The 25,421-nt window shown below is 37.0% G+C and overlaps 8 protein-coding genes across 20 annotated transcripts; 7 read left to right on the top strand and 1 right to left on the bottom strand.

Moving 5' to 3' along the window:
- Positions 1–2,279: 2,279 nt before the first annotated feature.
- On the top strand, positions 2,280–2,823 carry LOC133848142 (salivary glue protein Sgs-7-like). The gene is made up of 2 exons (XM_062283567.1): positions 2,280–2,389; positions 2,466–2,823. Exons 1-2 carry the CDS (start codon positions 2,362–2,364, stop codon positions 2,702–2,704), a joined length of 267 nt encoding a protein of 88 aa, XP_062139551.1. The 5' UTR covers positions 2,280–2,361; the 3' UTR covers positions 2,705–2,823.
- Positions 2,824–4,411: 1,588 nt separating this feature from the next.
- LOC133847773 (salivary glue protein Sgs-7-like) lies at positions 4,412–4,939 on the top strand. Its single transcript, XM_062282996.1, has 2 exons — positions 4,412–4,517; positions 4,591–4,939. Exons 1-2 carry the CDS (start codon positions 4,490–4,492, stop codon positions 4,827–4,829), a joined length of 267 nt encoding a protein of 88 aa, XP_062138980.1. The 5' UTR covers positions 4,412–4,489; the 3' UTR covers positions 4,830–4,939.
- Positions 4,940–5,968: 1,029 nt separating this feature from the next.
- On the top strand, positions 5,969–9,963 carry LOC133847766 (salivary glue protein Sgs-3-like). 7 transcript variants are annotated; one of them, XM_062282981.1, is made up of 3 exons: positions 5,969–6,077; positions 6,152–6,382; positions 9,628–9,963. In XM_062282981.1, the coding sequence occupies exons 1-3, from the start codon at positions 6,050–6,052 to the stop codon at positions 9,858–9,860; spliced, it is 492 nt and encodes a 163-aa protein (XP_062138965.1). In that variant the 5' UTR covers positions 5,969–6,049; the 3' UTR covers positions 9,861–9,963. The 7 variants fall into 7 exon arrangements, with proteins under 7 accessions (XP_062138965.1, XP_062138961.1, XP_062138962.1 ...); XM_062282977.1 differs by lacking the exon at positions 9,628–9,963 and adding an exon at positions 6,404–6,871 and having other exon boundaries at positions 6,152–6,358; XM_062282978.1 differs by lacking the exon at positions 9,628–9,963 and adding an exon at positions 6,416–6,871 and having other exon boundaries at positions 6,152–6,340.
- Positions 9,964–11,506: 1,543 nt separating this feature from the next.
- LOC133848424 (salivary glue protein Sgs-3-like) lies at positions 11,507–12,082 on the top strand. Its single transcript, XM_062283979.1, has 2 exons — positions 11,507–11,587; positions 11,646–12,082. The coding sequence occupies exons 1-2, from the start codon at positions 11,560–11,562 to the stop codon at positions 11,984–11,986; spliced, it is 369 nt and encodes a 122-aa protein (XP_062139963.1). The 5' UTR covers positions 11,507–11,559; the 3' UTR covers positions 11,987–12,082.
- A 1,923-nt stretch (positions 12,083–14,005) lies between these two features.
- Positions 14,006–19,365, top strand: LOC133847770 (salivary glue protein Sgs-3-like). Of its 5 annotated transcripts, none has more exons than XM_062282992.1 (2): positions 14,006–14,108; positions 14,189–14,736. In XM_062282992.1, the coding sequence occupies exons 1-2, from the start codon at positions 14,081–14,083 to the stop codon at positions 14,620–14,622; spliced, it is 462 nt and encodes a 153-aa protein (XP_062138976.1). In that variant the 5' UTR covers positions 14,006–14,080; the 3' UTR covers positions 14,623–14,736. The 5 variants fall into 5 exon arrangements, with proteins under 5 accessions (XP_062138976.1, XP_062138973.1, XP_062138975.1 ...); XM_062282989.1 differs by lacking the exon at positions 14,189–14,736 and adding an exon at positions 18,751–19,365 and having other exon boundaries at positions 14,037–14,108; XM_062282991.1 differs by lacking the exon at positions 14,189–14,736 and adding an exon at positions 16,997–17,620 and having other exon boundaries at positions 14,041–14,108.
- Positions 19,366–20,311: 946 nt separating this feature from the next.
- Positions 20,312–21,090, top strand: LOC133847771 (salivary glue protein Sgs-3-like). Of its 3 annotated transcripts, none has more exons than XM_062282995.1 (3): positions 20,312–20,404; positions 20,474–20,586; positions 20,618–21,090. In XM_062282995.1, the coding sequence occupies exons 2-3, from the start codon at positions 20,571–20,573 to the stop codon at positions 20,788–20,790; spliced, it is 189 nt and encodes a 62-aa protein (XP_062138979.1). In that variant the 5' UTR covers positions 20,312–20,404; positions 20,474–20,570; the 3' UTR covers positions 20,791–21,090. The 3 variants fall into 3 exon arrangements, with proteins under 3 accessions (XP_062138979.1, XP_062138977.1, XP_062138978.1); XM_062282993.1 differs by having other exon boundaries at positions 20,474–20,630; positions 20,746–21,084; XM_062282994.1 differs by having other exon boundaries at positions 20,474–21,084.
- Positions 21,091–21,820: 730 nt separating this feature from the next.
- LOC133847859 (involucrin-like) lies at positions 21,821–23,653 on the top strand. The gene is made up of 4 exons (XM_062283124.1): positions 21,821–21,848; positions 21,929–23,340; positions 23,449–23,517; positions 23,624–23,653. Exons 1-4 carry the CDS (start codon positions 21,821–21,823, stop codon positions 23,651–23,653), a joined length of 1,539 nt encoding a protein of 512 aa, XP_062139108.1.
- Positions 23,654–23,679: 26 nt separating this feature from the next.
- Positions 23,680–24,730, bottom strand: LOC133847860 (uncharacterized). Its single transcript, XM_062283125.1, has 3 exons — positions 24,109–24,730; positions 23,750–24,024; positions 23,680–23,694 (listed from the first exon to the last, which is right to left on the bottom strand). Exons 1-3 carry the CDS (start codon positions 24,548–24,550, stop codon positions 23,680–23,682), a joined length of 732 nt encoding a protein of 243 aa, XP_062139109.1. The 5' UTR covers positions 24,551–24,730.
- Between the last annotated feature and the right edge of the window lie 691 nt (positions 24,731–25,421).

The raw sequence follows: 25,421 nt of genomic DNA on the forward strand, positions 1-25,421 counted from the left end.
AACTTTGTTGTGCGTTTCCCTACACATACAAATATGAGTGTGTGTGTGTGTGTGTGTGTGTGTGTGCAGGGGCAGCTTGCAACAATGCTGCAACTGCGCTGCCCACGTCGCAGTCGCCCAGCAAAGTTTTGAAGAAGGTTCATTGTACTTTTTCGGGTTTCGTCTCTGGTTGCGTCGTCTTACATCTTTTATTTTTTTTCTTTCCGTCATTTCGTCGTTTTACATTGTTGTTGTTATGCTCTGTCGCGTATTCACAAACATACACACACACACACACGCTTAGAGGGAGAGCGAGTGTGTGTGTGTGTGTACATGTGGGTCAAAATTTGATTTGAAATGCGTAGTTTTTCGTATTCCTGCCATTTACTGTTGCTGCGCTGTTCTCGCCGTTGCTCGTTGCTGCTGGTGTGTGCAGCAACAACAACAACAACAACAGCAACAACAACAACAACGCGCAACTGGCGAAACAAGTTGCGAAGTGCAAAGCAAAACAGGAAAATGACAAAGTCAAAAACAACAAGAGCCTCAGATCTCTCTACTTGCTTTCTCACTCGCACGCTCTCGTGCACTTTAACGTAAGGATCCCCATTTCTATTGACGTAAGCACACTACGTAATCACACTATGTAACCGCAGCTTAGGCATAAGCTCCTTGTTGTCGCGACTCCTCAGTATTCATCTCTGTGTAACATCGTTCGACCATTTATACAGTAAACTCTCCCTAATTTGAACTACTCTGTTCTTAGCATTCACGGAATAAATATTGCAGTTTTCTCTCTATTCTTTAGATGAGACAAATGTATCGCAAACTATTAGTATATTTATTTTAAGTTCTTCTTAAGTTAAAGTAATTTCAAACTTGAAAAATTCAAAATTTTGCCTATTTGTTTTGACTTAAACCATGTTGTAAATAAATACATTTATAAAAAAAAAAACATTTGTTGGAGCCAATCAGCAGTACTGATTATACCCGCTACCCATAGGGTAGAAGGGTATTATAAATTTGTGCCGGCAGGAAATGTATGTAGCAGGTAGAACGAGGCATCTCCGACTCTATATATATCTATATACAGTAGAATCCAAAAGTTGAAAAATAAAATTTTGTTTATTTTATGGTTGCCATAGGTTTTTAAAATTCAACTAATTAATGTTTTAATCTATTTAATTTGAATGGGGACACACCAAGTCATCGAATTTTCGTCTCAAAAACCGGACGGACGCTATAAGCGGCGTCGTTATAACCGGATTCTACTATATATTCTTGATCAGCGTCAACAGCCGAGACGATCTAGCCATGTTCGTCTGTCCTTCTGTGTGACTGTCCGTCTGTCCGTATGAACACCTAGATCTCAAAAACTATAAGAGATAGAGCCACGCCCCCTTCCGCTCTTGCAAATCAAAAAAATCGAATAACAAACGTAATTTTAAAGTTAGAGTTGATATATATAATAACTACTATAGTATTTATGATTCCTGAAAATTTGGTTGCGATCAGATAAAAATTGTCGAAGTTATTAAAGAAATACTTTTGTATGGGCAAAAACGCTTACTTACTGGGGGTCTTATTGCTTTTGCCGACAATCTGGTATATTGTGCTGTCTATGGTGTATTTTTAATGTGGTACTATATCGATATACCAAATATACCATTTGGTATATTTTAAGTATTTTTGTAGTATATTCGGTATTTTTTTTTTTTTGAGAAAATACCGCAAAATACATTTCTTTTATTCAAAATGGGTAGCGGGTATCTCATAGTCGAGTACACTCGACTGTAGCTTTCTTACTTGTTTATTAATATGACTGAGCTATCACCAAAAAAAAACAAAAAAATTTGAGAATTCCAAAAACGTTTCTTCTATATGTACATATTTCTTAATCAAACTAATCAATCAAAATTACTTTTAAAATGTACTTGGAACCTTAAACAGATCTTAAAAATTGTTATTTAGCTTAAAAAGCTGATGCCGATTAGCTACAAACTCTCCAAATATTATCATATGAAATATATTCTTATTAGACTACAGTGATAGATATACTATAAAGTCGACCCCGTTGACCTTGTTTTGATAATACTCAAGATTGAAGCTTTAGGTGCACAAGGGCCATCGCTTTCTTGTACTACATCAGTTTAAAAGTCAACCCCCAAAAACCTGATTAAATAAAGGCTTGAGTGGAAAATTTAGTTGCATTTATATTTAAAACATTTATTTGCGCAATTGTTCGATACGCAATCATTGTTACGGCACGTGGCCAACGGAAATGTGTCGAGAGATCCTATATAATGGGAAACTTATGTTGGGAAAAGTATCAGTTTCCATCTTCACCTTGAGAAGTGCAGTAATCGAAGCATAACATTCAATATGAAAATTTCCATTGCCTGTCTTATTGGTAATGCCACCGATCTTGGCGAGGAAGTCAAGGACTTGATGATAATAATAAAAATTAACACATCCTTTACTTGCAGCCAGCTTCTTGGTCTTGAGCTTCGTTGACTTCTCCGAGGCAGGCATCGGTTGCCCCCTGAGGACCGTTCCCCCACCAACCCAGCCATGGTCGCGATGCCAGCCATGTGGTCCCGGAGGTAGAGCTTGTCCTGGCTGCTCAGAGCAACCACAACTCTGCGAGGAGTTATTGGCCCAACTGAAGGAACTCGAGGACCAGATCAGAGTTTGTGTCTGTGGCCAGAGTCGTTGGTTGGTCTAAGATCGAAAAGGAACTACGGCAATGATAATTGAACACGTTCACAACTTTGTTAATTAATTGTTTTCATTGTTTTTTTTTTTTTTTGGATTGAATAAAAATGTAATATCGTTAAATATTAATTCTTGAAGTTTTATTATCCATAGTTTTGTTGTAGTTGTAAATAAAGGAGTTTAAATAACAGCTTTTGAAAACGAAAACAAAAAATAGATCTTTACAGATTCTTTAATTTTAAACTATTGAAAATTAATTTCATTAATATGAAATTGTTGGTAGAGAAACAGAGGGAACAAATAATGGTAACCTTTGTAATGTATATTTTTATAATTCTCAATCTAAGCTATAATTTAATTTATCTATATTACCTGCGTAAATTTTAAAACTTGAAAATTTTAAGAAAGCGAATAAAATATGATCTTTGGATTACGTATAATACGTATTTCGATTCTTGCATTATTTTAATTATATTTACCGAAAAGAATTTAAGTTATTCTTTATATAAATTCAAGTATGTTAATTGGATCTTTTTGAAAAGTGCACTCATAACAATTATAATCCCTACAAACTCGATTATCCAAGTATCCATCGATAAATATTGACACTAAGAATAAACTTTTCGAAATTCCCATGATTTATGTTTCTTTACTTTAATGATCCTTGCATTATTAGCTTGCTATTTTATGTACTACCCATAGGGTAGGAAGTGCAACAGGGAGAAGGAGGAATCTCCGATCCTATAAAGTATATACATATATTCTTGATCAGCGTTAACAGCCGAGACGATCTAGTCATGTCTGTCCGTCCGTCCGTCTGTATGAACACCCAGATCTCAGACACTAAAAGAGATAGACAAAAAATTTTTTTTTGATAGCACTTGTTTTGTTACCACCGAGATCAAGTTTGTTTCAAATTTTTTCCACGCCTACTTACGCCTCCACCAAATCGAAAAAATTTAAAAAACAAGCTACATTTTAAAGCTTAAGCCGCAATTTTTGATAAATAGAATTCAAATTCCAGTTGTTATGATTCCTGGAAGTTTATCTGTATAAGTTATTTAGGAAGTAGTTACATATGTATGGAAACCTCGCCTTCTTACTACGGGTATTCGATACTTTGGCTGACAATCTAGTATAATTTGTTCTCTTTTTGGTATATTTGCATTGTAATACCAAATGAATATACCAAATATAACCTTTGGTATATTTTACTACTTTTGTAATATATTAATTTAGTATATTATTAGAACATTTAGAATAATATCACAATGTTTTGCTTTCATTAAAAATGGATAGCGGGTATCATAAAGTCGAGTAAACTCGATTGAACCTTTCTTTTATAAGAATCTTAGCAAGAGATGGTTCATCAAATTTCATGTTGGTAGTTTGAAGACTAATGAACAAAGTTTGCATAAAATCTTATAGATGGATGTTATTCATTACCCAGATCATGAACTTAACGATTAACTAGGTCATTTATATTTTACAACTTATTTGCACAGTTGTTCTATATGTAAATATTATAACAGAAAAAGTACCATGAACATTACTGAAAATTGACAAAGTTTAGCCTTAAAATGCATAAGATTCTTTCCTCACTGAGTGGAAAATTTAGTGGTATTTATATTTAAAACATTTATTTGCGCAATTGTTCGATACGCAATCATTGTTACGGCACGTGGCCAACGGAAATGTGTCGAGAGATCCTATATAACGGGAAACTCATGTTGGAAAAAGTATCAGTTTCCATCTTCACCTTGAGAAGTGCAGTAATCGAAGCATAACATTCAATATGAAAATTTCCATTGCCTGTCTTATTGGTAATGCCACCGATCTTGGCGAAGAAGTCAAGGATCTGATGAAAATAACATTTAATAAATTCTTCATTTGCAGCTAGCTTCTTGGTCTTGAGCTTCGTTGACTTCTCCGAGGCAGGCATCGGTTGCCCCCTCAGGACCGTTCCCCCACCAACCCAGCCATGGTCGCCATGCAAGCCATGTGGCCCTGGAGGAAGAGCTTGTCCTGGCTGCTCAGAGCAACCACAGCTCTGCGAGGAGCTATTGGCCCAACTGAAGGAACTCGAGGACCAGATCAGAGTTTGTGTCTGTGGCCAGAGTCGTTGGTTGCTCTAAGATCGAAAAGGAACTACGGCAATGACAATTGAATACGGTCACGATTTTGTTAATTACTTGGTTTCAGTTTTGTTTTTGTTTGAATAAAATTTTATAATGTTTGCATATTAGTTCTTGAAGTTTTACTATCCACATTAGTTTTTAAACTATTTAAAGCTAACAACAAAAATTTGATGTGCTACTATCAAAGTTTATTTTACTAGTACTAGAATTATTATAGAACTTTTAGCAGAGAAATAGAGGATATAATTAATGTACGAGTATAAGGAAGTTTATTCCCTTCTGTTAATTTATATGTATACTCTATATTACATTTTAACACGGTTTTTTGGTACATATGTATAATAACAATAGTATTTAAGATTCCTGAGAATATTGATGCGGTCAGATAAAAACTGTAGGTTTTTAAGAAATACTTTTTTATGTGCAAAAACGTCAACTTTCTATGGTTAGTTGCTGTGGCTGATAATCTGGTATATTTCGCACTCTATGGTATATTTTGACTGCAGTACTATGTAAATATACCAAATGTAGCCTTTGGTATATTTTTAAAATTATTTTTGCGGTATTAATTTTATGTTGGTATAGTTAAAAAATAATACCGCGCCTATATGCTTTTATTCACAATGGGTAGCGGGTATCTCAGGCATCGAATAGTAATATTTATTTATTTTATTATTTATTTACTTAAAGGAATAACTCGAAATTTTTATAAATTCAAGAACTTTAATTGGATCTTTTTAAAAAGTGCACTCATAGCAGCTGCATGTATGATAACTTTAAAATTTAATGAATACCCAATTATACAAATATTGATCGTTAAATATTGACACGAAGAATAAACTTTTAGGGACGACGTTGACTTAATACTCTTTAAGAAATATCTAAAGAATAGGAAATAAAGCAAAAAAATGTTACTTTACTTTAACGATCAAGATTTGCTAACTTGATTTTCTGTATGAATTTTCCTGAATTAAATTTCATGTTAGGAGTTTGAAGACTATCAATAAAAGTTGCACCAAATCATATAGAGCGAGGAACGGACAGACAGACGTGGCTATAAATTGATCGATGCCATAGTTTCATTTATTTTTATAACTTATTTGCACAATTGTTCGATATGTAAATATTATAACTGATAGCAGTACTATAAATTGGCAAAGTTGAGCCCCAAAATGCATCAGATTCTTTCCTCCCTTTGAGAAGTACTGTGATCCATCATGAAAATCACCATTGCTTGTCTTATTGGTAATACGATTGTTCTCTTCGCTCGGAAGACTGTAGGGATCTGACATTTAATACATCGAATAATCTATTTTCAGCGAGCTTCTTGCTCATCAACTGCATCGGCGTCTCTGAGGGAGGTTGTGGTTGCCCCACTAAATCAACGACAACTCGTTGCACGAAGGCACCCACCAAATGCCCCACAATACCCACTCGTAGACCTACACCACCCACTGGCAGACCCACACTACCCACTCGCCCACCTACACTACCCACTCGTACACGGCCTACACGACCCACTGGCAGACCCACACTACCCACTCGCCCACCTACACTACCCACTCGTACACGACCTACACGACCCACTCGCCCACCTACACGAACCACCCGCAGGACTTCCCGCAGGACCACTCGCAGGACCACTCGCAGGACCACCCGCAGGACCACTCGCAGGACCACCCGCAGGACCACTCGCAGGACCACTCGCAGGACCACTCGCAGGACTACTCGTAGAACCACTCCAAGAACTACTACTCCAAGGCCAACCCAGCCATGGTCGCCATGCAAGCCATGTGGCCCTGGAGGTAGAGCTTGTCCTGGCTGCTCAGAGCAACCGAAGCTCTGCGAAGAGTTGTTGGCCCAAATCAAGGAACTCGAGGACCTGATCAGAGTTTGTGTCTGCGGTCAGAGCCGTTGGTTGGTCTAAGATGAAAATTGAAGGAATTACGACACGAACACTTGACTAACGCGCTCGATTTTGTTAATTAATTGGTACAATTTTGTTGATTTAATAAAAATTAGATATTGTTGCATATTAATTCTCGACTTTTTACTAGCTTTGCTAATTTTAAACTAAGTTTTTTTTTATAGTAGTAAATATAGATGTGAAATGAATTTCTCTTATTGCAATTTGCTGTAATGCTAATTGCATGAACTATATTAACTATTATTAAATTAAGAATATAAAATGAAACAAGTAAGAAAGCTACAGTCGAGTGTGCTCGGCTTTGAGATACCAGCTACCCATTTTGAATAAAAGCTAAATAGTGCGGTATTAATTTGAATATATTCCAAATTAATACACCACAAAAATATTATAAATATATCAAAGGATATTTTAGGTACTATATTCAAAATATATCGAAAACAAATTATATCTCTATCTCCTTTAGTCTCTGAGAAATAGGAGTTTATACGGACGGACAGAGAGACAGACGGATAGATTGTACATGGCTATATCGTCTCGGCTGTTGACGCTGATGTACATATATACTTCATAGGGTTGGAGATGGATTTTTCGCCCTGTTGCATACATTTCCTGCAGACACAAAGTTATAATACTTTCTATGGCTAGCGGGTATAATAAATAAATTATATGTTTTTGGATTATTAACAATTCGAACGCTATAAAATACTTTCGTATTGGTTTGTCGATCCTTTTTGGATTTTAAATTTATATGCAGACATCGATTCTTAATTTAAATAGTTTAGGTTGAATCGACTGACTCAAGAGAATTAGAGCAAGGTGGTCCTGGAAAGGTTCGTAGATGTAAAGTCACTTGACATGAATTGATTATTGGCGAAAGCCAGCAGAACCCCAAGAGCGTTGTCAAAGACGGTGATTTAAAGTACCGCAGCCGAAGTCTCCATAACGTAGGACATTTGCAGAGAAGTTGTTCCTGTGCTTATTTGACGCAGAACTAATTTCATTTACTGCAGTGATCATTAGGGATGATGCCCAGCATTCATTCTAATAACACTAATCAAATATCGGACAATAAGTGCCACAAATCCTCGGTTTACTACAATGCAAACCTTTTTCTATATCTAAATCTAAATCTATATCTATATCTATATCTATATCTATATCTATATCTATATCTATATCTATATCTATATCTATATCTATATCTATATCTATATCTATATCTATATCTATATCTATATCTATATCTATATCTATATCTATATCTATATCTATATCTATATCTATATCTATATCTATATCTATATCTATATCTATATCTATATCTATATCTATATCTATATCTATATCTATATCTATATCTATATCTATATCTATATCTATATCTATATCTATATCTATATCTATATCTATATCTATATCTATATCTATATCTATATCTATATCTATATCTATATCTATATCTATATCTATATCTATATCTATATCTATATCTATATCTATATCTATATCTATATCTATATCTATATCTATATCTATATCTATATCTATATCTATATCTATATCTATATCTATATCTATATCTATATCTATATCTATATCTATATCTATATCTATATCTATATCTATATCTATATCTATATCTATATCTATATCTATATCTATATCTATATCTATATCTATATCTATATCTATATCTATATCTATATCTATATCTATATCTATATCTATATCTATATCTATATCTACATATATCTATATCTACATATATCTATATTTATATCTATATCTATATCTATCTATCTATATAATATAATTGTCAGGATCTCTTATTTTAAATATTTTTAGTGAAATTAGTTAAAAATATAAAATTTAATTTGTAAAACTAGTAACTAGACTGTGAGTCATTATGAAAAACATATTTATTTAAACGAATAGCTCAAAACTTGTGCAAATGCAAGTAATTTAATTGGATCTTTTTGAAATGTGCGCTCACAGCAGCTGCATTTATGGATACTTAAAATTTAAAGTTGAATAAATACGAACTCGATTATCCAAATATTGATTAATAAATATTGCCACAAAGAATACATTTTTCGGCAGTCCGATGATTTAATACCCTTTCTGACCTATCGAAAACAAAAGAAAATAAATGGAAACTTGTTACTCTATATAAATACTTTCGGTGATCATTACTCGCTTGTAAGTTTATGAAAATCTTACAAAGAGGTACTGCAGGCAAAATTAGAGGTTGATAGTTTGAAGACTGAAACCCAAAGATTGCATGAAAACATAAAGAAGAATGGATGGAGAGACATCGCATAATTGATTAGCCTTTAATAATTATTGCACTGCCCTAGTTTAAATTATTTTTAAAACTTATTTGCACAATTGTTCGATATGTAAATATTATAGCAGATAGAGTACTGGGAGGATTACTATAAATTGGCAATGTTGAGCCCCAAAATGCATCAGATTCTTTCCTCCCTTCGAGAAGTACTGTGATCCATCATGAAATTCACCATTGCCTGTCTTATTGGTAATACGATTGTTCTCTTGGCTCGGAAAACTGTAAGGATCTGACATTGAATACATCGAATAATCTATTTTCAGCGAGCTTCTTGCTCATCAACTGCATCGACGTCTCTGAGGGAGGTTGTGGTTGCACTAAATCAACAACCACTCGTTGCACGAAGGCACCCACCAAGTGCCCCACAATACCCACTCGTCCACCTCCACCACCCACTCGTACACGACCTACACTACCCACTCGTCCACCTCCACCACCCACTCGTACACGACCTACACTACCCACTCGCCCACCTCCACCACCCACTCGTACACGACCTACACTACCCACTCGCCCACCTACACCAACCACTCGCAGGACAACGCGTAGAACCACCCGCAGGACTACTCGCAGACCATCTCCAAGGCCAACCAAGCCATGGGATCGTTGCCAGCCATGTGGTCCCGGAGGTAGAGCCTGCCCTGGCTGCCCAGAGCAAGGACCGCTCTGCAAGGACCTCTTGGCTCAATTGGAAGCCATTGAGAAGAAGATCAGAGTTTGCGTCTGTGGCGAGAGCCGTTGGTTGGTCTAAAATCGACAAGAAGATACCGCACCGCACCGCACTTGATTGTTGACCATGGACTTCTATTTGAATTTACTGATAGAAATGAGTTATTTGTTATCTAATTAAAAACTATATTATTGTTGCAGAGAAATTAAACATTTTTTATTTTCTATCTAGAGGGGGGACCCTTTCAACAATAAGGTTTCTATTCCATTGTACATATTAAATTGAAATTTAATTGTTATATCTAGCAAAATTTTCAAATTTATAAGTGGAAAATCTGCAATCAAGAGTGTTTTACTGATCGTTAAGCAATTAAAAAAAAAAAAATTTAGTGTGATGGCGACTTAACCCCTGAAATAAACATATATATTTACTGAATATCGACTAAAATTATACGAAAAATAAAGTTTTCCATGCATTTACAATATATAGGGTATAAAACATACCATACATATATGGTCACACTGTCTGATGTTATACAAAATTTTTGCTTGAATAACTTTGCGGTTTTTTATCCATTTTGGTATTATTAAGACAATAGATATCATCTAAAAATTCTTCAAATATACCAAATAACATACCACAAAAATACTGAAATATACCAAGGGCAATATTTAATATATCATTAAAGTGCCACTGTAGAGGTCAAAATATACCAAATTATCAACCAAAGCAGCTCAGACCTTACAGTAGGCGAAATTTGCCATACAAAAGTTTTTCTTAAATAATTTCTTCAATTTTCATCTAATCACAATACAGTTCTCAGGATACTATACTATACTATGTATACTATCATTGTTTATACAAAAATTTGTAAATAAATTTGATCTGCGTGCAAACATAAAAATGCTGCTGAAAAAGAATGTTAATTCTATCTCTTATAGTCTCTGAGACAAGGTTTAGAATTTTGTCTATGCGTATTCCTAAATCGCTGTCTAGGTTTAAGAAGAAGTACAGTATAAACTTTTAAATGAAGATTCGTATTTTACGGAAAATATTACTAAAGTTGTCTTATGGTATTTGAATTTCAAAATAGTTTTCAATACTCCAACAAGAAAAGTAACACTAGATCTTTTAGAATGTTGTTCTTATATTTGGTAACCTAGAGTGAGAATATAAATCTACTGTTTTGTTTTCTTTCTTTACTTTATTTCTTTCTTTCTTTTCGTTAATCGTTAAATTTAATCAGATTTGTCCTATTTTACAAAATTCCTTCTAGCGTCAATCACCCACAAGTGAGACCCAAATTTTTTCCCTATTCATACTTCTTTAAGTGTTGTAAAGCACGCAATGTTTACTTAATTTAAGTGTTCAGTGTTGCGTATCAATAACTTAGTTTAAGTGTTGTGTAGTGTAAAACGATTAACAGATAATGAATGAAGCAATTCTACGCTATTCTATTTTGGTTATGAATGTTTTCAACATTACGAATTGACAAAAAAAATCAGCATATGTTGTACAATTATAAGCATAAGTATAATGCTCCCGTCCGTATTCCAAAAAAATATTTTTGCCTGCTTGTATGCAATCAAAAATACGCATCAAAACAAATGTTTCATTTCACAAAGAATGTTGGAAACATATTTAAAAAGTATTTGCGCAATTGTGCAAATCAAGTATTCCAATTTTATGATGGCACGTGGTCACTGAACAGTCCTATATAACGGCCAAATGGAGACATCGAAATCATCAGTTCGGTATCCAGAGATCCAGCAAAAACATCATGAAACTAACCATTGCCTGTCTTATTGGTAAGTATTGGAATACAACTCACAAATTGAATTTGCAATACAACTTCTCTACTTTCAGCGAGCTTCCTGCTCTTCAACTTTGTCGATCTTTCGGAAGGAACCGAAGACTGTGGCTGCGAGACAAGCACTCGAGAACCTCTTACGACCCGGATGACAACAACCTGCGAACCAACAACACCTGAGACAACCACACCTAAGCCAACCAGGCCACCAAGGCCGACCAGACCATGGAGACCAACCAGACCATGGAGGCCATGTCCTCCATGTGGTCCAGCTGGCCCGCGTTGTCCTGGCTGCCCCGAGCAGGGAGACCTATGCAGGGAGCTCTTGGCTAAAATTAAAGCCCTTAGGGACAACATCAGGGCCTGCGTTTGTGGACAGAGTCGCTGGCTGTTGTAAGCCATAAACAAAGCAGAAAGCATTTCTCACTTTTTTTTTCATTAATGAGTAGAGTAGATGAATTTGTTAATTAAATTCTTGTCACATTAATAAATAGAAAATTTCATACTTCTAACAATAATAAATGATGTTTTTTTTTTTTCAAATGTAAGCAAGCTATCAAAGCTTCACCCCAATGTTAAGGAATACGAATGCCAAATGTTATATATGGATTAAGTGAGACCTTACTTATTTTAGAGCAGGGATGCTCAACGCCTATACACTGAGTGCACTTTTGTTTTTGTAGATGCTCTGTGCTTATGGCTAGTGCGCCCATACGCACCGTGCATATGAGCTTCGATTTGCATGCGAAACAAAAACAATTTTGCTTGTTTCTCCATTCCATCTCTTTCCGTCGTCACGCTTCGCTGACCGCAATGTATTTTGTTTTTGTTTTTTTCTCGAACACATGCACTGGAACTTATTCTTCTGTCTGGGTTGGGTTTTGATTTATTTCGTGGCCGACCATCGTAAATGTTATGTTAAATTTTTTGGTGGGTTAGAAAAATGAGTGATGAATTGGAGAGCACTTTTTTTTACCAATAACTTTAAATGTGAATATAATGCGAAATATGCTTCGTAGTTCTAGATGTAAACACAAAATACAATCGGAATTTCTCTCAGTGCACAGCTGCGCCCCAACACAAAAGCGCCGCTACATATGTACACGTTTTCTTGTGTCTGTGTTAGTAAACGCACTGCCATAAGACGAATTTGAGCACCCCTGTTTTAGAGTTTGATTCAATTGATACTCTCTATGCCTCAGTAAAATACAAAAATAGTAATGTGGTTTTTGACCGAGAATTGGTTTTATAAGTTTCTGGTCTAAGCAAATCGTAGATTATATTGATTCTTGACCAGCGATAACAGGAGAGACAATGTATTAATATTTTAACACTCAGATCTCAGATACTTTGAGCAATGGAGCTAACATTATTTTCAAACAAGAAAAAAGCTACCGTCGAGTATGTTTGACTATGAGATACTCGCTACCTTTTTTTGGAAAAAAGCTTAAGTATTTATTTTAAAATGCACCGAATTAATACACTGAAAAAATAATAGCATTAAACCAATTGTTTTTTTTGTATACTGTATATATACAGTACTGTATTCAAACCCCTAGCAAGTAGGCACTTTTGGTCATATAATTTATTTCATAAACTAACAGGCAAATCAATCATGTTTTCCATTTTAACTACATGCCAAAATAATTGAAAAACAACTAAAAAAGCTACAATCGAGTGTTCGAGATCAAATTAAAGTACTATAAAATACATAGAGGCTATATTTGCAGTACTCTTTGTAAAATATACCAAACGGAAATTTCAATATATTTGAATTGCGATTGGAAGAAATAATTTAATAAGCCAAAAATGAAGTGCATATGATAATGAGTGTAAAATAAAAAAAATGAAATAAACTGCACTAAACGACAAAATTAATAGTTTACTTAAACTATATTACCTGAAGAGATATTTGTTTTTTATAAAATAAGTTTCTGACACATTTATTGATTTAGCAAATAGTTAAAAAATGGTTCAAAATATATGTTGTTTGAATATATGATACAGTATATTATACTACCAAACCATATATTCGGTATATTATTTACATATTTTACTAATCAAGTCTCCTCCCTAAGTTAGATTAATAAGTCTTTGGAGTCCAGAACACTCATTTGTATCTTTGGGACTTAAAAAAAAAATGTCGGGTCTAAAAATCCTAAATGGCTTTTCATAGTAAACCTTAGCATACTTCGTAGCATATTCAAAATATGACTTAAATAAATGATTGGTTAAATGCACCGCATCATCATATTTATTTACACTAGAAAAAGCTTTCTTGAAAACAATGCACAATGCACGCCTAGAAATAAAAGCCTACATGTAAAAAAATGCAGTATTGGTTTATTTAAACAATTGATTAGCACAATTGTTCGATTTATAAATATTTATAATGCTATTTGTGCGATACCCATATTACTATAAATTGGCCAAGCTGAGCTCTAGAAAGTATCAGATTCTTCCTTTGCTTCGAATTGCATTGTGATCCATCATGAAAATTGCTATTGCCTGTCTTATTGGTAAGACTTCTACGACTTTTCTTCATCTTTTTGGATGAAGAACCTGCTATTAATCTTGTAAATAAATCTTTTTCTTCCAGCGAGCTTCTTGCTCTTGAGCTTCGTCGACTTCTCTGAGGGAACTTCACCGAAGGAAGACTGTGGTTGCACAAAGTCAACCACCAGAGCCCCACCAACCACTTGCAGCACAACCAGACGCCCACCAACCACTTGCAGGACAACCAGACCCCCTCCAACCACTCGTAGAACTACTCGCAGAACCACCCGCAGGACCACTCGCAGGACCACCCGCAGGACCACTCGCAGGACCACAACTCGTCGACCAAGACCAACAACCCGCAGACCAAGACCAACCAGACCATGGAGGCCATGTGAGCCATGTGGTCCTGCTGGCAAGGCCTGTCCTGGTTGTCCTGAGCAAGGAGAACTCTGCAAGGATCTCTTGGCTCAACTGCGAGCCATTGAGAACAAGATCAGAGTTTGCGTCTGTGGCCAGAGCCGCTGGTTGGTATAAGATGAAAATGGAAGCAGTATTTTCCCCTATAGCTTTTTTCTAATGTATATTGATTGATCCATTTAAATGTTTTTTTTTTTAATTGAAATAAATCCGAATATTATGGCATAAAAATTAATACTGTTTTGACTATCAAGAAATTGTATAGCTTTATTTCTCATTCCTGATATATCAGATTTACTCGTTTTCTATATAGTTTTTAGAGTTTATTACCATAGTTGTATTTACATTCCTTTTCATTTTCATTCCTCATAAATATATTATGCAAAATCAGTCGTTTTTTTAAATTTCTCCCTTTTTTGTGCTCTGGTGATCCTTTTAATTAAAAATAATTTGTTGAATAATCATGGAAATACGAATTTCAGTAGCACATGCAAATTGTTGAGCTTCTCTATTTATCTTAATGGTAACAAGATGTTTTTACATAACGAAACTATTAAAGAAACAGCGTGTTTTTCCATTTCACGCTTCTATTTCAAAATGGGTTGAATGTCGTGGAAATTTTCGAAGATTGCACTTTGAAATACTGAGCAGAAAAAATTTTTAATAAATTGTTTGATGAAACTTAAGTTAAATTTCAATTAAAAACAAGTAAGAAAGTTATAGTCGAGTGTACTCGACTGTGAGATACCCGCTCCCATTTTGATTAAAAGAAATATATTTTGTGGTATTTTTCTCAAAATATACCGAATATACTGCAAAAATACTAACAAGTAAGAAAGTTACAGTCGAGTGTGCTCGACTGTGAGATACCCGCTACCCATTTTTAATAGGGGCAAAATATTGCGTTATTATTTCAAAATATACCGAAAATACTAAAAAAATACTAAAAATATACTAAATGGTATGTTTGGTATATCGATACAGCACACCATTCAAAATATACCATAGACGGCGCAATGTACCAGATTGTCGGCCAAAGCAACTCAGACCCCTAGTAAGTAGGCGTTTTTGCCCATACAAAAGTATTTCTTTAACAACTTCCACAATTTTTATCTGATCGCAACCAAATTTTCAGGAATGATAACTACTATAGCAATTATAGTATATACCAAAATTACGCTTGTTATTCGATTTTTTTGATTTCCGGGGGCGGAAGTGGGCGTGGCAAAAATTTGAAACAAACTTGATCTGCGTGCAAACATAACAAATGCTGTCGAAAAAAAATTATAGCTCTATCTCTTATAGTCTCTGAGATCTAGGTGTTTATACGGACGGACGGACGGACAGACGGACATGGCTATATCGTCTCGGCTGTTGACGCTGATCAAGAATATATATACTTTATAGGGTCGGAGATGCCTCCTTTTTTTTTGGTTGATTTGGTTGCGATCAGATAAAAATTGTGGAAGTTATTAAGGAAAACCCCTACTTACTAGGGGTCTGAGTTGCTTTGGCCGACAATCTGGCACATTGTGCCGTTTATGGCACATTTTGAATGGTGTACTATATCGATATACCAAACATACCATTTAGTATATTTTTAGTTTTTTTTTTAGTATTTTCGGTATATTTTGAAAATGATACCGCAATATTTTACCTTTATTAAAAATGGGTAGCGGGTATCTCACAGTCGAGCACACTCGACTGTAACTTTCTTACTTGTTTTTTAATAGAAATAGTTAAGAGTCATAGACTTTAAGTTTTTGTCAATAATTAATGCAAGATAAGTTTTTCATTAATGAATTTCTTCATCGATTTTCAAGCTAACTCGAATCGAAAGTTATTAAATCACAAAAACATAAAAAAAATAATATAAAAACTTAAATTGCATTGGAATTATTTTGAAATTGAAAATATATATTTAATGTAGTGACACTTTGAGCGAATAATAGGACATAGAATAAATTTTAAAGGGGAAAAATATTCATCAGCAAATAAAGATAGTAGATAGATAGTCTTCCCAGCAATATATTTTCTTGTGTAACGTTTCCTGTATATTCAACGTATTTGTTACAATTTCCTATTCTTTAATATATCATACATAGTTAGTTGTAGTATCCAAACATGATAATATTATACAAACTGCACTCGCGTGGCAAAACTCTATTCTCGTCATCATCATTGCTAATTTTAACATGAGCAGGAACAATTGAAAACCTGGCTAAACAATCGACAATAATAAAACATAAGTTGCACTTATTTATATAATTTATTTGTGCAATTGTTCGACTCTAAAAATATGTTAGCACGTGCTTCAGCCGAATATTAAGGCGAGTCCTATTTAAACCCTAACTGCTACAGCAGAAAACATCAGTTCCAATCATCAGTTCTCATCATGAAACTAGCCATTGCCTGTGTTATTGGTAATACATCCAATCCTAAGCAAACAAATGACTTATTAACCTGACCACCCAATTCTCCTTATTTTCAGCGAGCTTCTTGCTCTTGAGCTTCGTCGACTTCTCCGAGGGAACTTCACCAAAGGAAGACTGTGGTTGCACAAAGTCAACCACCAGAGCCCCAACCACATGCAGGACAACCAGACCCGCTCCAACCACTTGCAGGACAACCAGACCCCCTCCAACCACTTGTAGGACAACCAGACCCGCTCCAACCACACGCAAGACTACTCCCAAGACCACACACAAGACAACTCGCAGGACAACTCGCAGGACAACACGCAGGACCACTCGCAGAACCACCCGCAGGACCACTCGCAGAACCACCCGCAGGACTACAACTCGTAGACCATGGTCAACTCGCAAGCCAAGACCAACCAAGCCATGGAAGCCATGCCGTCCATGTGGTCCTGGTGGCAAGGCCTGCCCTGGCTGCCCAGAGCAAGGAGAACTCTGCAAGGAGCTCTTGGCCCAGCTGGAGAAACTTGAGAAGAGGATCAGGGCCTGCGTCTGTGGTCAAAGTGCCTGGCTGTTGTAAAGTGAAAAAGTCAGCTACGACTTTGAATGATGAATCTGGACCCCTATTTGACTGAGTTGATTAAATTATTATTGTATTTTAAATTCACTAAAAAATAAATATTTATTATATTGCATAATCTGAAACTTGTAAAATTTTTTTAGATAATGATAATTCCATAAATGTTATGTACTATAATTTATGGAAGTTAGACTTCAATCTTCTATTAGATCAAGTCTTCAGATTTAGTAATAAGATTTTAACTGCCACCGAATTATACTGAATGAGCTGAGAATCTATTATTAAAATTGAAGCCTAATTTAGTTGAATATTTTTACATTGTACATGAAGGAATAATATGTTCCATATGGAATCTGATAAATAATGATCTAGTATTGACTACATAAATAAAAGTCTTTTAAATGTGGATCCGATAATAAACTTAACAAGTAAGAAAGTAACAAGTAAGATACCTCCCACCCAAGCAAAACACTGCAGTATTAATTTTGAAATATACCAAATTAATATACTGCAAAATACTAAAAGATATACCGAATGCTATATTTGGCATATTGATATAGTACTGCATTTAAAATATACCATAGAGTGCGTTTTACGCATAACTAATGAATAGAGAAAATGTCTAATAAGAAAATCGAAACCAAAATATTGTTTAATCTGATGATATGTGGGATCATGCTATGCTAATATATGTTCAATAGAAATTAAAAAATCTGCTTTGGAACTTTATAACAATTTCAACTTTTATAGATTCGAATACCTCCACTTGGAGGTATGTACATATATTTATATTTACTAAATACACGTGAAGATTTCCCTGCAAAATTTATGGAAATACCGAGATTCAGTTAAAACAAAATTTCGCATAAAAATATTTGAGTAAATAAATATTTCACCAGCTTATTCCAGTATTAATATATGTTATTAAAACATTTCTCATTTTACCATTCAATACTTGCTGTAAGAGTTTACAAAGAAAGATCAATTTATTTGAACAAGCTATTTGCACAATTGTTCTATTTATACAAATTTATAATGTTCCTTGTAAAAATCTTACTATAAATTAGCCAAGCTGAGCCCTAGAAATCATCAGATTCTTCCTTTGCTTCGAATTGCATTGTGATCCATTATGAAAATTGCTATTGCCTGTCTTATTGGTAAGACTTTTACGACTGTTCCTTAAGCAAAAGCATCTTTTTGTGGATGAAGGACCTGCTCTAATCTGGTAAATAAATCATTTTCTTTCAGCGAGCTTCTTGCTCTTGAGTTTCATCGACTCCTCCGAGGGAACATCTCCGCAGGAGGACTGTGGTTGCACAAAGTCAACCACCAGAGCCCCACCAACCACTTGCAGCACAACCAGACGCCCACCAACTACTTGCAGCACAACCAGACCCCCACCAACCACTTGCAGGACAACCAGACCGCCTCCAACCACTTGCAAGACTACTCCCAGGACCACTCGTAGGACAACACACAAGACAACTCGCAGGACCACCCGCAGAACTACTCGCAGGACTACTCGCAGAACCACCCGCAGGACCACTCGCAGGACCACAACTCGTCGACCAAGACCAACAACCCGCAGACCAAGACCAACCAGACCATGGAGGCCATGTGAGCCATGTGGTCCTGCTGGCAAGGCCTGTCCTGGTTGTCCTGAGCAAGGAGAACTTTGCAAGGATCTCTTGGCTCAACTGCAGGCCATTGAGAACAAGATCAGAGTTTGCGTCTGTGGCCAGAGCCGTTGGTTGGTCTAAACTGAAAAAGGAATTAGTTTTGGTGTCCCAATATTTTGACTAATGGATTAGCTTGATATTGATTTGAAAGTTTTTTTTTATTGAAATAAATCGGAATATTATAGCAATTAAATTTTCTTTTTTGTGTCGAAACATATAATGAATTTAGGTCTCTGGGTTTATTTCTCCGAATTTTGAATAATGTCATATTATTCCTGTTTGGAGAAGTAATATTAAACTTGGCAATTTTTGAAATTTACAGGCAATTTCATTGTTTTTCTTAAACTACCAGCATGTTAGATCAGCAGCTTCAGCCCTAGTGTCAAAAGAGCTTAATATGCATTGACAAATTAAGCTATTAATGATAATTCATTCTTGTAAAAATCGTTCTCAAAAATGTGCATGTGCCTATCGTGTTATATTGTAAGGGAACGTTTCACTAAACTTCCGACCAACTTAATTACGAAGACTCTCTTGCCAAAGTCTTGGAAGTCTCTTATGGAGAATCGCCCAAAAAACGCGGAAAAATTTCGGAAGCATCACGGGACTCGTAAGATAATCGCGGTAAGCAAGTAACGCGGGACAATCACGCGACAATTGAGGGACAATCGCAGAATGATCGCGGGATAATCGTCCGACAATCGCGGTAGGCAAGAATCAGAGACAATTGGGATCCAATTGATAATTGTCAGATAATTGCCCGACAATTGCGTATCGCCTTCCGCGACGCAAAACCTAGTGATCCTTTCATTGGTTCGCCACGTTTACTTCCAAACCAATTATATTCAAAATTTATTTAACGAAATATGGTTACTGATATTTAAGTAGTATTAAAAATATAAAATAAAATTATAAGTTCAGTATAACTGAATATGATACAAACTGTACTCGCGTGGCAAAACTCTATTCTCGTCATCATCATTGCTAATTTTAACATGAGCAGGAACAATTGAAAACCTGGCTAAACAATCGATAATAATAAAACATAAGTTGCACTTATTTATATAATTTATTTGTGCAATTGTTCGACTCTAAAAATATGTTAGCACGTGCTTCATCCGAATATTAAGGCGAGTCCTATTTAAACCCTAACTGCAACTGTAGAAAGCATCAGTTCCAATCATCAGTTCTCATCATGAAACTAGCCATTGCCTGTGTTATTGGTAATACACCCAATCCTAAAGCAACCAAATGACTTATTAACCTGAGCACCCAATTCACCTTATTTTCAGCGAGCTTCTTGCTCTTGAGCTTCGTCGACTTCTCCGAGGGAACTTCACCGAAGGAAGACTGTGGTTGCACAAAGTCAACCACCAGAGCCCCAACCACATGCAGGACAACCAGACCCGCTCCAACCACTTGCAGGACAACCAGACCCCCCTCCAACCACTTGCAGGACAACCAGACCCGCTCCAACCACACGCAAGACTACTCCCAAGACCACACACAAGACAACTCGCAGGACAACTCGCAGGACAACACGCAGGACAACTCGCAGGACAACACGCAGGACCACTCGCAGAACCACCCGCAGGACTACAACTCGTAGACCATGGTCAACTCGCAAGCCAAGACCAACCAAGCCATGGAAGCCATGCCGTCCATGTGGTCCTGGTGGCAAGGCCTGCCCTGGCTGCCCAGAGCAAGGAGAACTCTGCAAGGAGCTCTTGGCCCAGCTGGAGAAACTTGAGAAGAGGATCAGGGCCTGCGTCTGTGGTCAAAGTGCCTGGCTGTTGTAAAACAAAAGAACTGTTTTCGACTGATGAATTTTCTTGATCTTATGATGAACTTACTGATAAATTACAATTTTTTTTGCTAAGATAAATAAAAATAATATATTTGCATATGAATTTTTAAGCTGTGTTATATTTTTTAGCAGACAGTAAAGAGTTTATTTTTATAATTACATTTTAAGATGTTCAGTTTCTCATTTATGCAAACTCAAATTGGAAAAAACAACTTCCATTATTTTAAAATATAGAAAAATTCAATTTTGAATAAAATATTAAAAAATATGTGCTCTCATTTATATACATACATACTTCAATTTAATAGTCCTGAGACTAAGAATTGTTTTAAATTTTATATGTTTTAATTTATATGCTGTGTTTGTTGTGGATCTCTTTAAACAGCTGTCATATTTTGATTGCTCGGAATTTATTCTTCAGGTGAAATATGACTACAACAAATATAGATACATTGTCTTGCTACAGTAAACTCAAATCCAGTATGGGATGAACAGAGTATCGCAGGTTTAGTTTTATTATAAACACTTTCAATTCGTAAATTCACTTACATTTTGGAGATGATCAGTCTTGGGTGATCATGTAACGAAAGCGTGTTAAGTGAACTTTGTGTCAGTTTTTACGACGCGTGCATTAAACAAATAGCCTTGAACTTTTTGAAATGGAAATTTTTTATAATATATTTTTAAAGAAGTTATATGGGTGTGTTTGTTCAATTGCTTGTATCTGTAATGAAGAGCCCTATATAATGCGAGCGTAGATTCGACCAAAGCATCAGTTTCTACCTATACGTCATAAAGGGATTCAGCAGAGAGCCCTCCCGGACCTATCGTCATGAAACTGACGATCGTCTTTCTTATTGGTATGTTCGCTATTTCATCACATTTCATATAAGATACTAACCCTTTATCAATTACATCAAGTGAGCATTGTGCTCGTAAGCATTGTCGATCACAGTGCAGCAAAGGAACGCCGAAGGCACCCGGGGCACCCAGCTAGAGGCAATCAAGGATCGTGTCCCTGCGAAACGAAGAAACCACCTCACAGGGAACCATGTAAAACGAGAAAACCACACCATAAAGAACCCTGTAAAACAAAAAGACCACGTACAAAGAAACCCCGTAAAACAAAAAAACCACATCACAAGGAACCTTGTGGTTGCGGTTGCAAAACCACGCGAAAGGCAACGAGAAGACCAACACGTAGAAGGACAACGCATAAACCACCTTGTAGAACTACTCGAAGGCCACCTTGTGAAACAACGCGTAAACCACCCTGTGACACCACTCGAAGGCCACCTTGTGAAACCACTCGAAGGCCACCTTGCGAAACAACGCGAAAACCACCCTGTGAAACCACTCGAAGGCCACCTTGGGACACTACTCGAAGGCCACCTTGTGAAACAACGCGAAAACCACCGTGCGACACCACTCGAAGGCCACCTTGTGAAACCACTCGAAGGCCACCTTGTGAAACAACGCGAAAACCACCCTGTGAAACCACTCGAAGGCCACCTTGGGAAACGACGAGGAAACCACCTTGCGACACCACTCGAAGGCCACCTTGGAACACTACTCGAAGGCCACCTTGTGAAACAACACGTAAACCACCGTGCGACACTACTCGAAGGCCACCTTGGGAAACTACTCGAAGAACTACGAGAAGGACTACTCACAGAACTTCTCGAAGAACCACTAGAAGGACTACACACAGAACTTCTCGAAGAACCACTCGACGAACCACTCGAAGAACTACTCGAAGAACCACTGGAAGAACCACACGAAGAACTACTCGAAGAACAACGGGAAGAACTACTAGAAGGACTACTCGTAGAACCACTGGAAGAACCACTCGAAGAACTACTCGAAGAACCACTGGAAGAACCACACGAAGAACTACTCGAAGGACAACGGGAAGAACTACTAGAAGCACTACTCGTAGAACCACTCGAAGGACAACGCAACCTTGTGAAACAACTCACAGAACCACTAGAAGCACTACTCGTAGAACCACTGGAAGAACCACTCGAAGGACAACGCAACCTTGTGAGACTACTCGAAGAACCACTAGAAGCACTACTCGTAGAACCACTCGAAGGACAACGCAACCCTGTGAGACTACTCGAAGAACCACTAGAAGCACTACTCGTAGAACCACTGGAAGGACAACGCAACCTTGTGAAACAACTCACAGAACCACTAGAAGCACTACTCGTAGAACCCCTGGAAGAACCACTCGAAGGACAACGCAACCTTGTGAGACTACTCGAAGAACCACTAGAAGCACTACTCGTAGAACCACTCGAAGGACAACGCAACCTTGTGAAACAACTCACAGAACCACTAGAAGCACTACTCGTAGAACCACTGGAAGAACCACTCGAAGGACAACGCAACCTTGTGAGACTACTCGAAGAACCACTAGAAGCACTACTCGTAGAACCACTGGAAGGACAACGCAACCCTGTGAGACTACTCGAAGAACCACTAGAAGCACTACTCGTAGAACCACTGGAAGGACAACGCAACCTTGTGAGACTACTCGAAGAACCACTAGAAGCACTACTCGTAGAACCACTCGAAGGACAACGCAACCCTGTGAGACTACTCGAAGAACCACTAGAAGCTCTACTCGTAGAACCACTCGAAGGACAACGCAACCCTGTGAGACTACTCGAAGAACCACTAGAAGCACTACTCGTAGAACCACTGGAAGGACAACGCAACCTTGTGAGACTACTCGAAGAACCACTAGAAGCTCTACTCGTAGAACCACTCGAAGGACAACGCAACCCTGTGAGACTACTCGAAGAACCACTAGAAGCTCTACTCGTAGAACCACTCGAAGGACAACGCAACCTTGTGAGACTACTAGAAGAACCACTAGAAGCACTACTCGTAGAACCACTCGAAGGACAACGCAACCCTGTGAGACTACTCGAAGAACCACTAGAAGCTCTACTCGTAGAACCACTCGAAGGACAACGCAACCTTGTGAGACTACTAGAAGAACCACTAGAAGCACTACTCGTAGAACCACTGGAAGGACAACGCAACCTTGTGAGACTACTCGAAGAACCACTACAAGCTCTACTCGTAGAACAACTCGAAGGACAACGCAACCCTGTGAGACTACTCGAAGAACCACTAGAAGCACTACTCGTAGAACCACTGGAAGAACCACTCGAAGAACAACGCAACCTTGTGAGACAACTCGCAGGACTACACCTCGAACTACTCGCAGAACAACTCGTTGGACTACACCTAGAACCACCCGTCGAACCACTCGAAGAACTACACGTCGAACCACTTGGAGGACAACACGCAGAACCACTCGTCGAACCACACCACGAACTACTTCTAGGACGACCTGTAGCCCAACAAGAACCACTCCATGGCCCACTTGGCGACCATGTGCGCCATGTGGACCCGGTGGCCAGCGTTGCTCCGGATGTCCACTGCAACCGGAACTGTGCAAGGACCTCATAGCCAAGCTGAAATCAATCGAGAAATCAATTAGGGTCTGTGTCTGTGGTGAGCGATCTTGGCAACTATAGAGCTTCATATGTATATGACCCTTGAATTTATTTCGTTTCTGATTTTGCCTAATTTAAAAATATTGCTTTATCCACATACAATTCCAAATGAAAAATGCAATTATTAATATTTCAAAATTCCATAATTCTCTAATAATACGAAATTCAAATATTAAAAGATTCCAAAACTCCATAAATGTTAAAAAAAAAACCATACAAATTTTAATACGAAATCTTAATATTTGACAGCTAAATGATATAGTTATACGATCCAGTTAATATTTGGTTTCTGTAGAAAAACGGAATCTGCTCGAAATTTTAGCAAGATCGATTTTAAATTAATAGAACAGTTTTCAGGTGAGTAAGTGGACAGACAGACGACGGGTTTGGGATTTTTGTATATGTACATTTATACTATATTCTGCTTTGAGATGCCATCACAAATTACTGACTAAATGGATACCCTGTATTTACCAAGAGCGGCAATCCTTTATGGCTGACAGAAACACGTGGTGCACAGACTATTAATCACGTCTGCTTTGAGCCTTTTATGCGAGTTGCAGTGTGGAAATGAAGCCATAGCTGGGCAAGAGTTATTTTTATTCAACTTGTATTTTTTTTTTTTTTTGGCAGTGGCAATTGCCAATGGCAAAAGTTCAAAGTGCAGCCTGAGGCGGAAACGAAAGCGCAGTGGGGGCAAGTGCAAGCTTTCGTTTTGCGGCCGGCGAAGTTGGAAAAAGGAAGCCAACGAGCCTGAGAACGAAAAGTCCAGAAGCAATTGGAAGCACGCGTGTGTGTGTGTGTATGTTTGTGTGCTCTAATTGGAGTTTATTACGTCGCAGGCAGCAAGCAGCAGAGGAGACGGCGGTTTGTTGTTGTTATGTTTTGACTGTGCCAAAG

This window comes from Drosophila sulfurigaster, chromosome X, assembly GCF_023558435.1.
Source record: "Drosophila sulfurigaster albostrigata strain 15112-1811.04 chromosome X, ASM2355843v2, whole genome shotgun sequence".
In the NCBI taxonomy this organism is placed as follows: Eukaryota; Metazoa; Arthropoda; class Insecta; order Diptera; family Drosophilidae; genus Drosophila; species Drosophila sulfurigaster.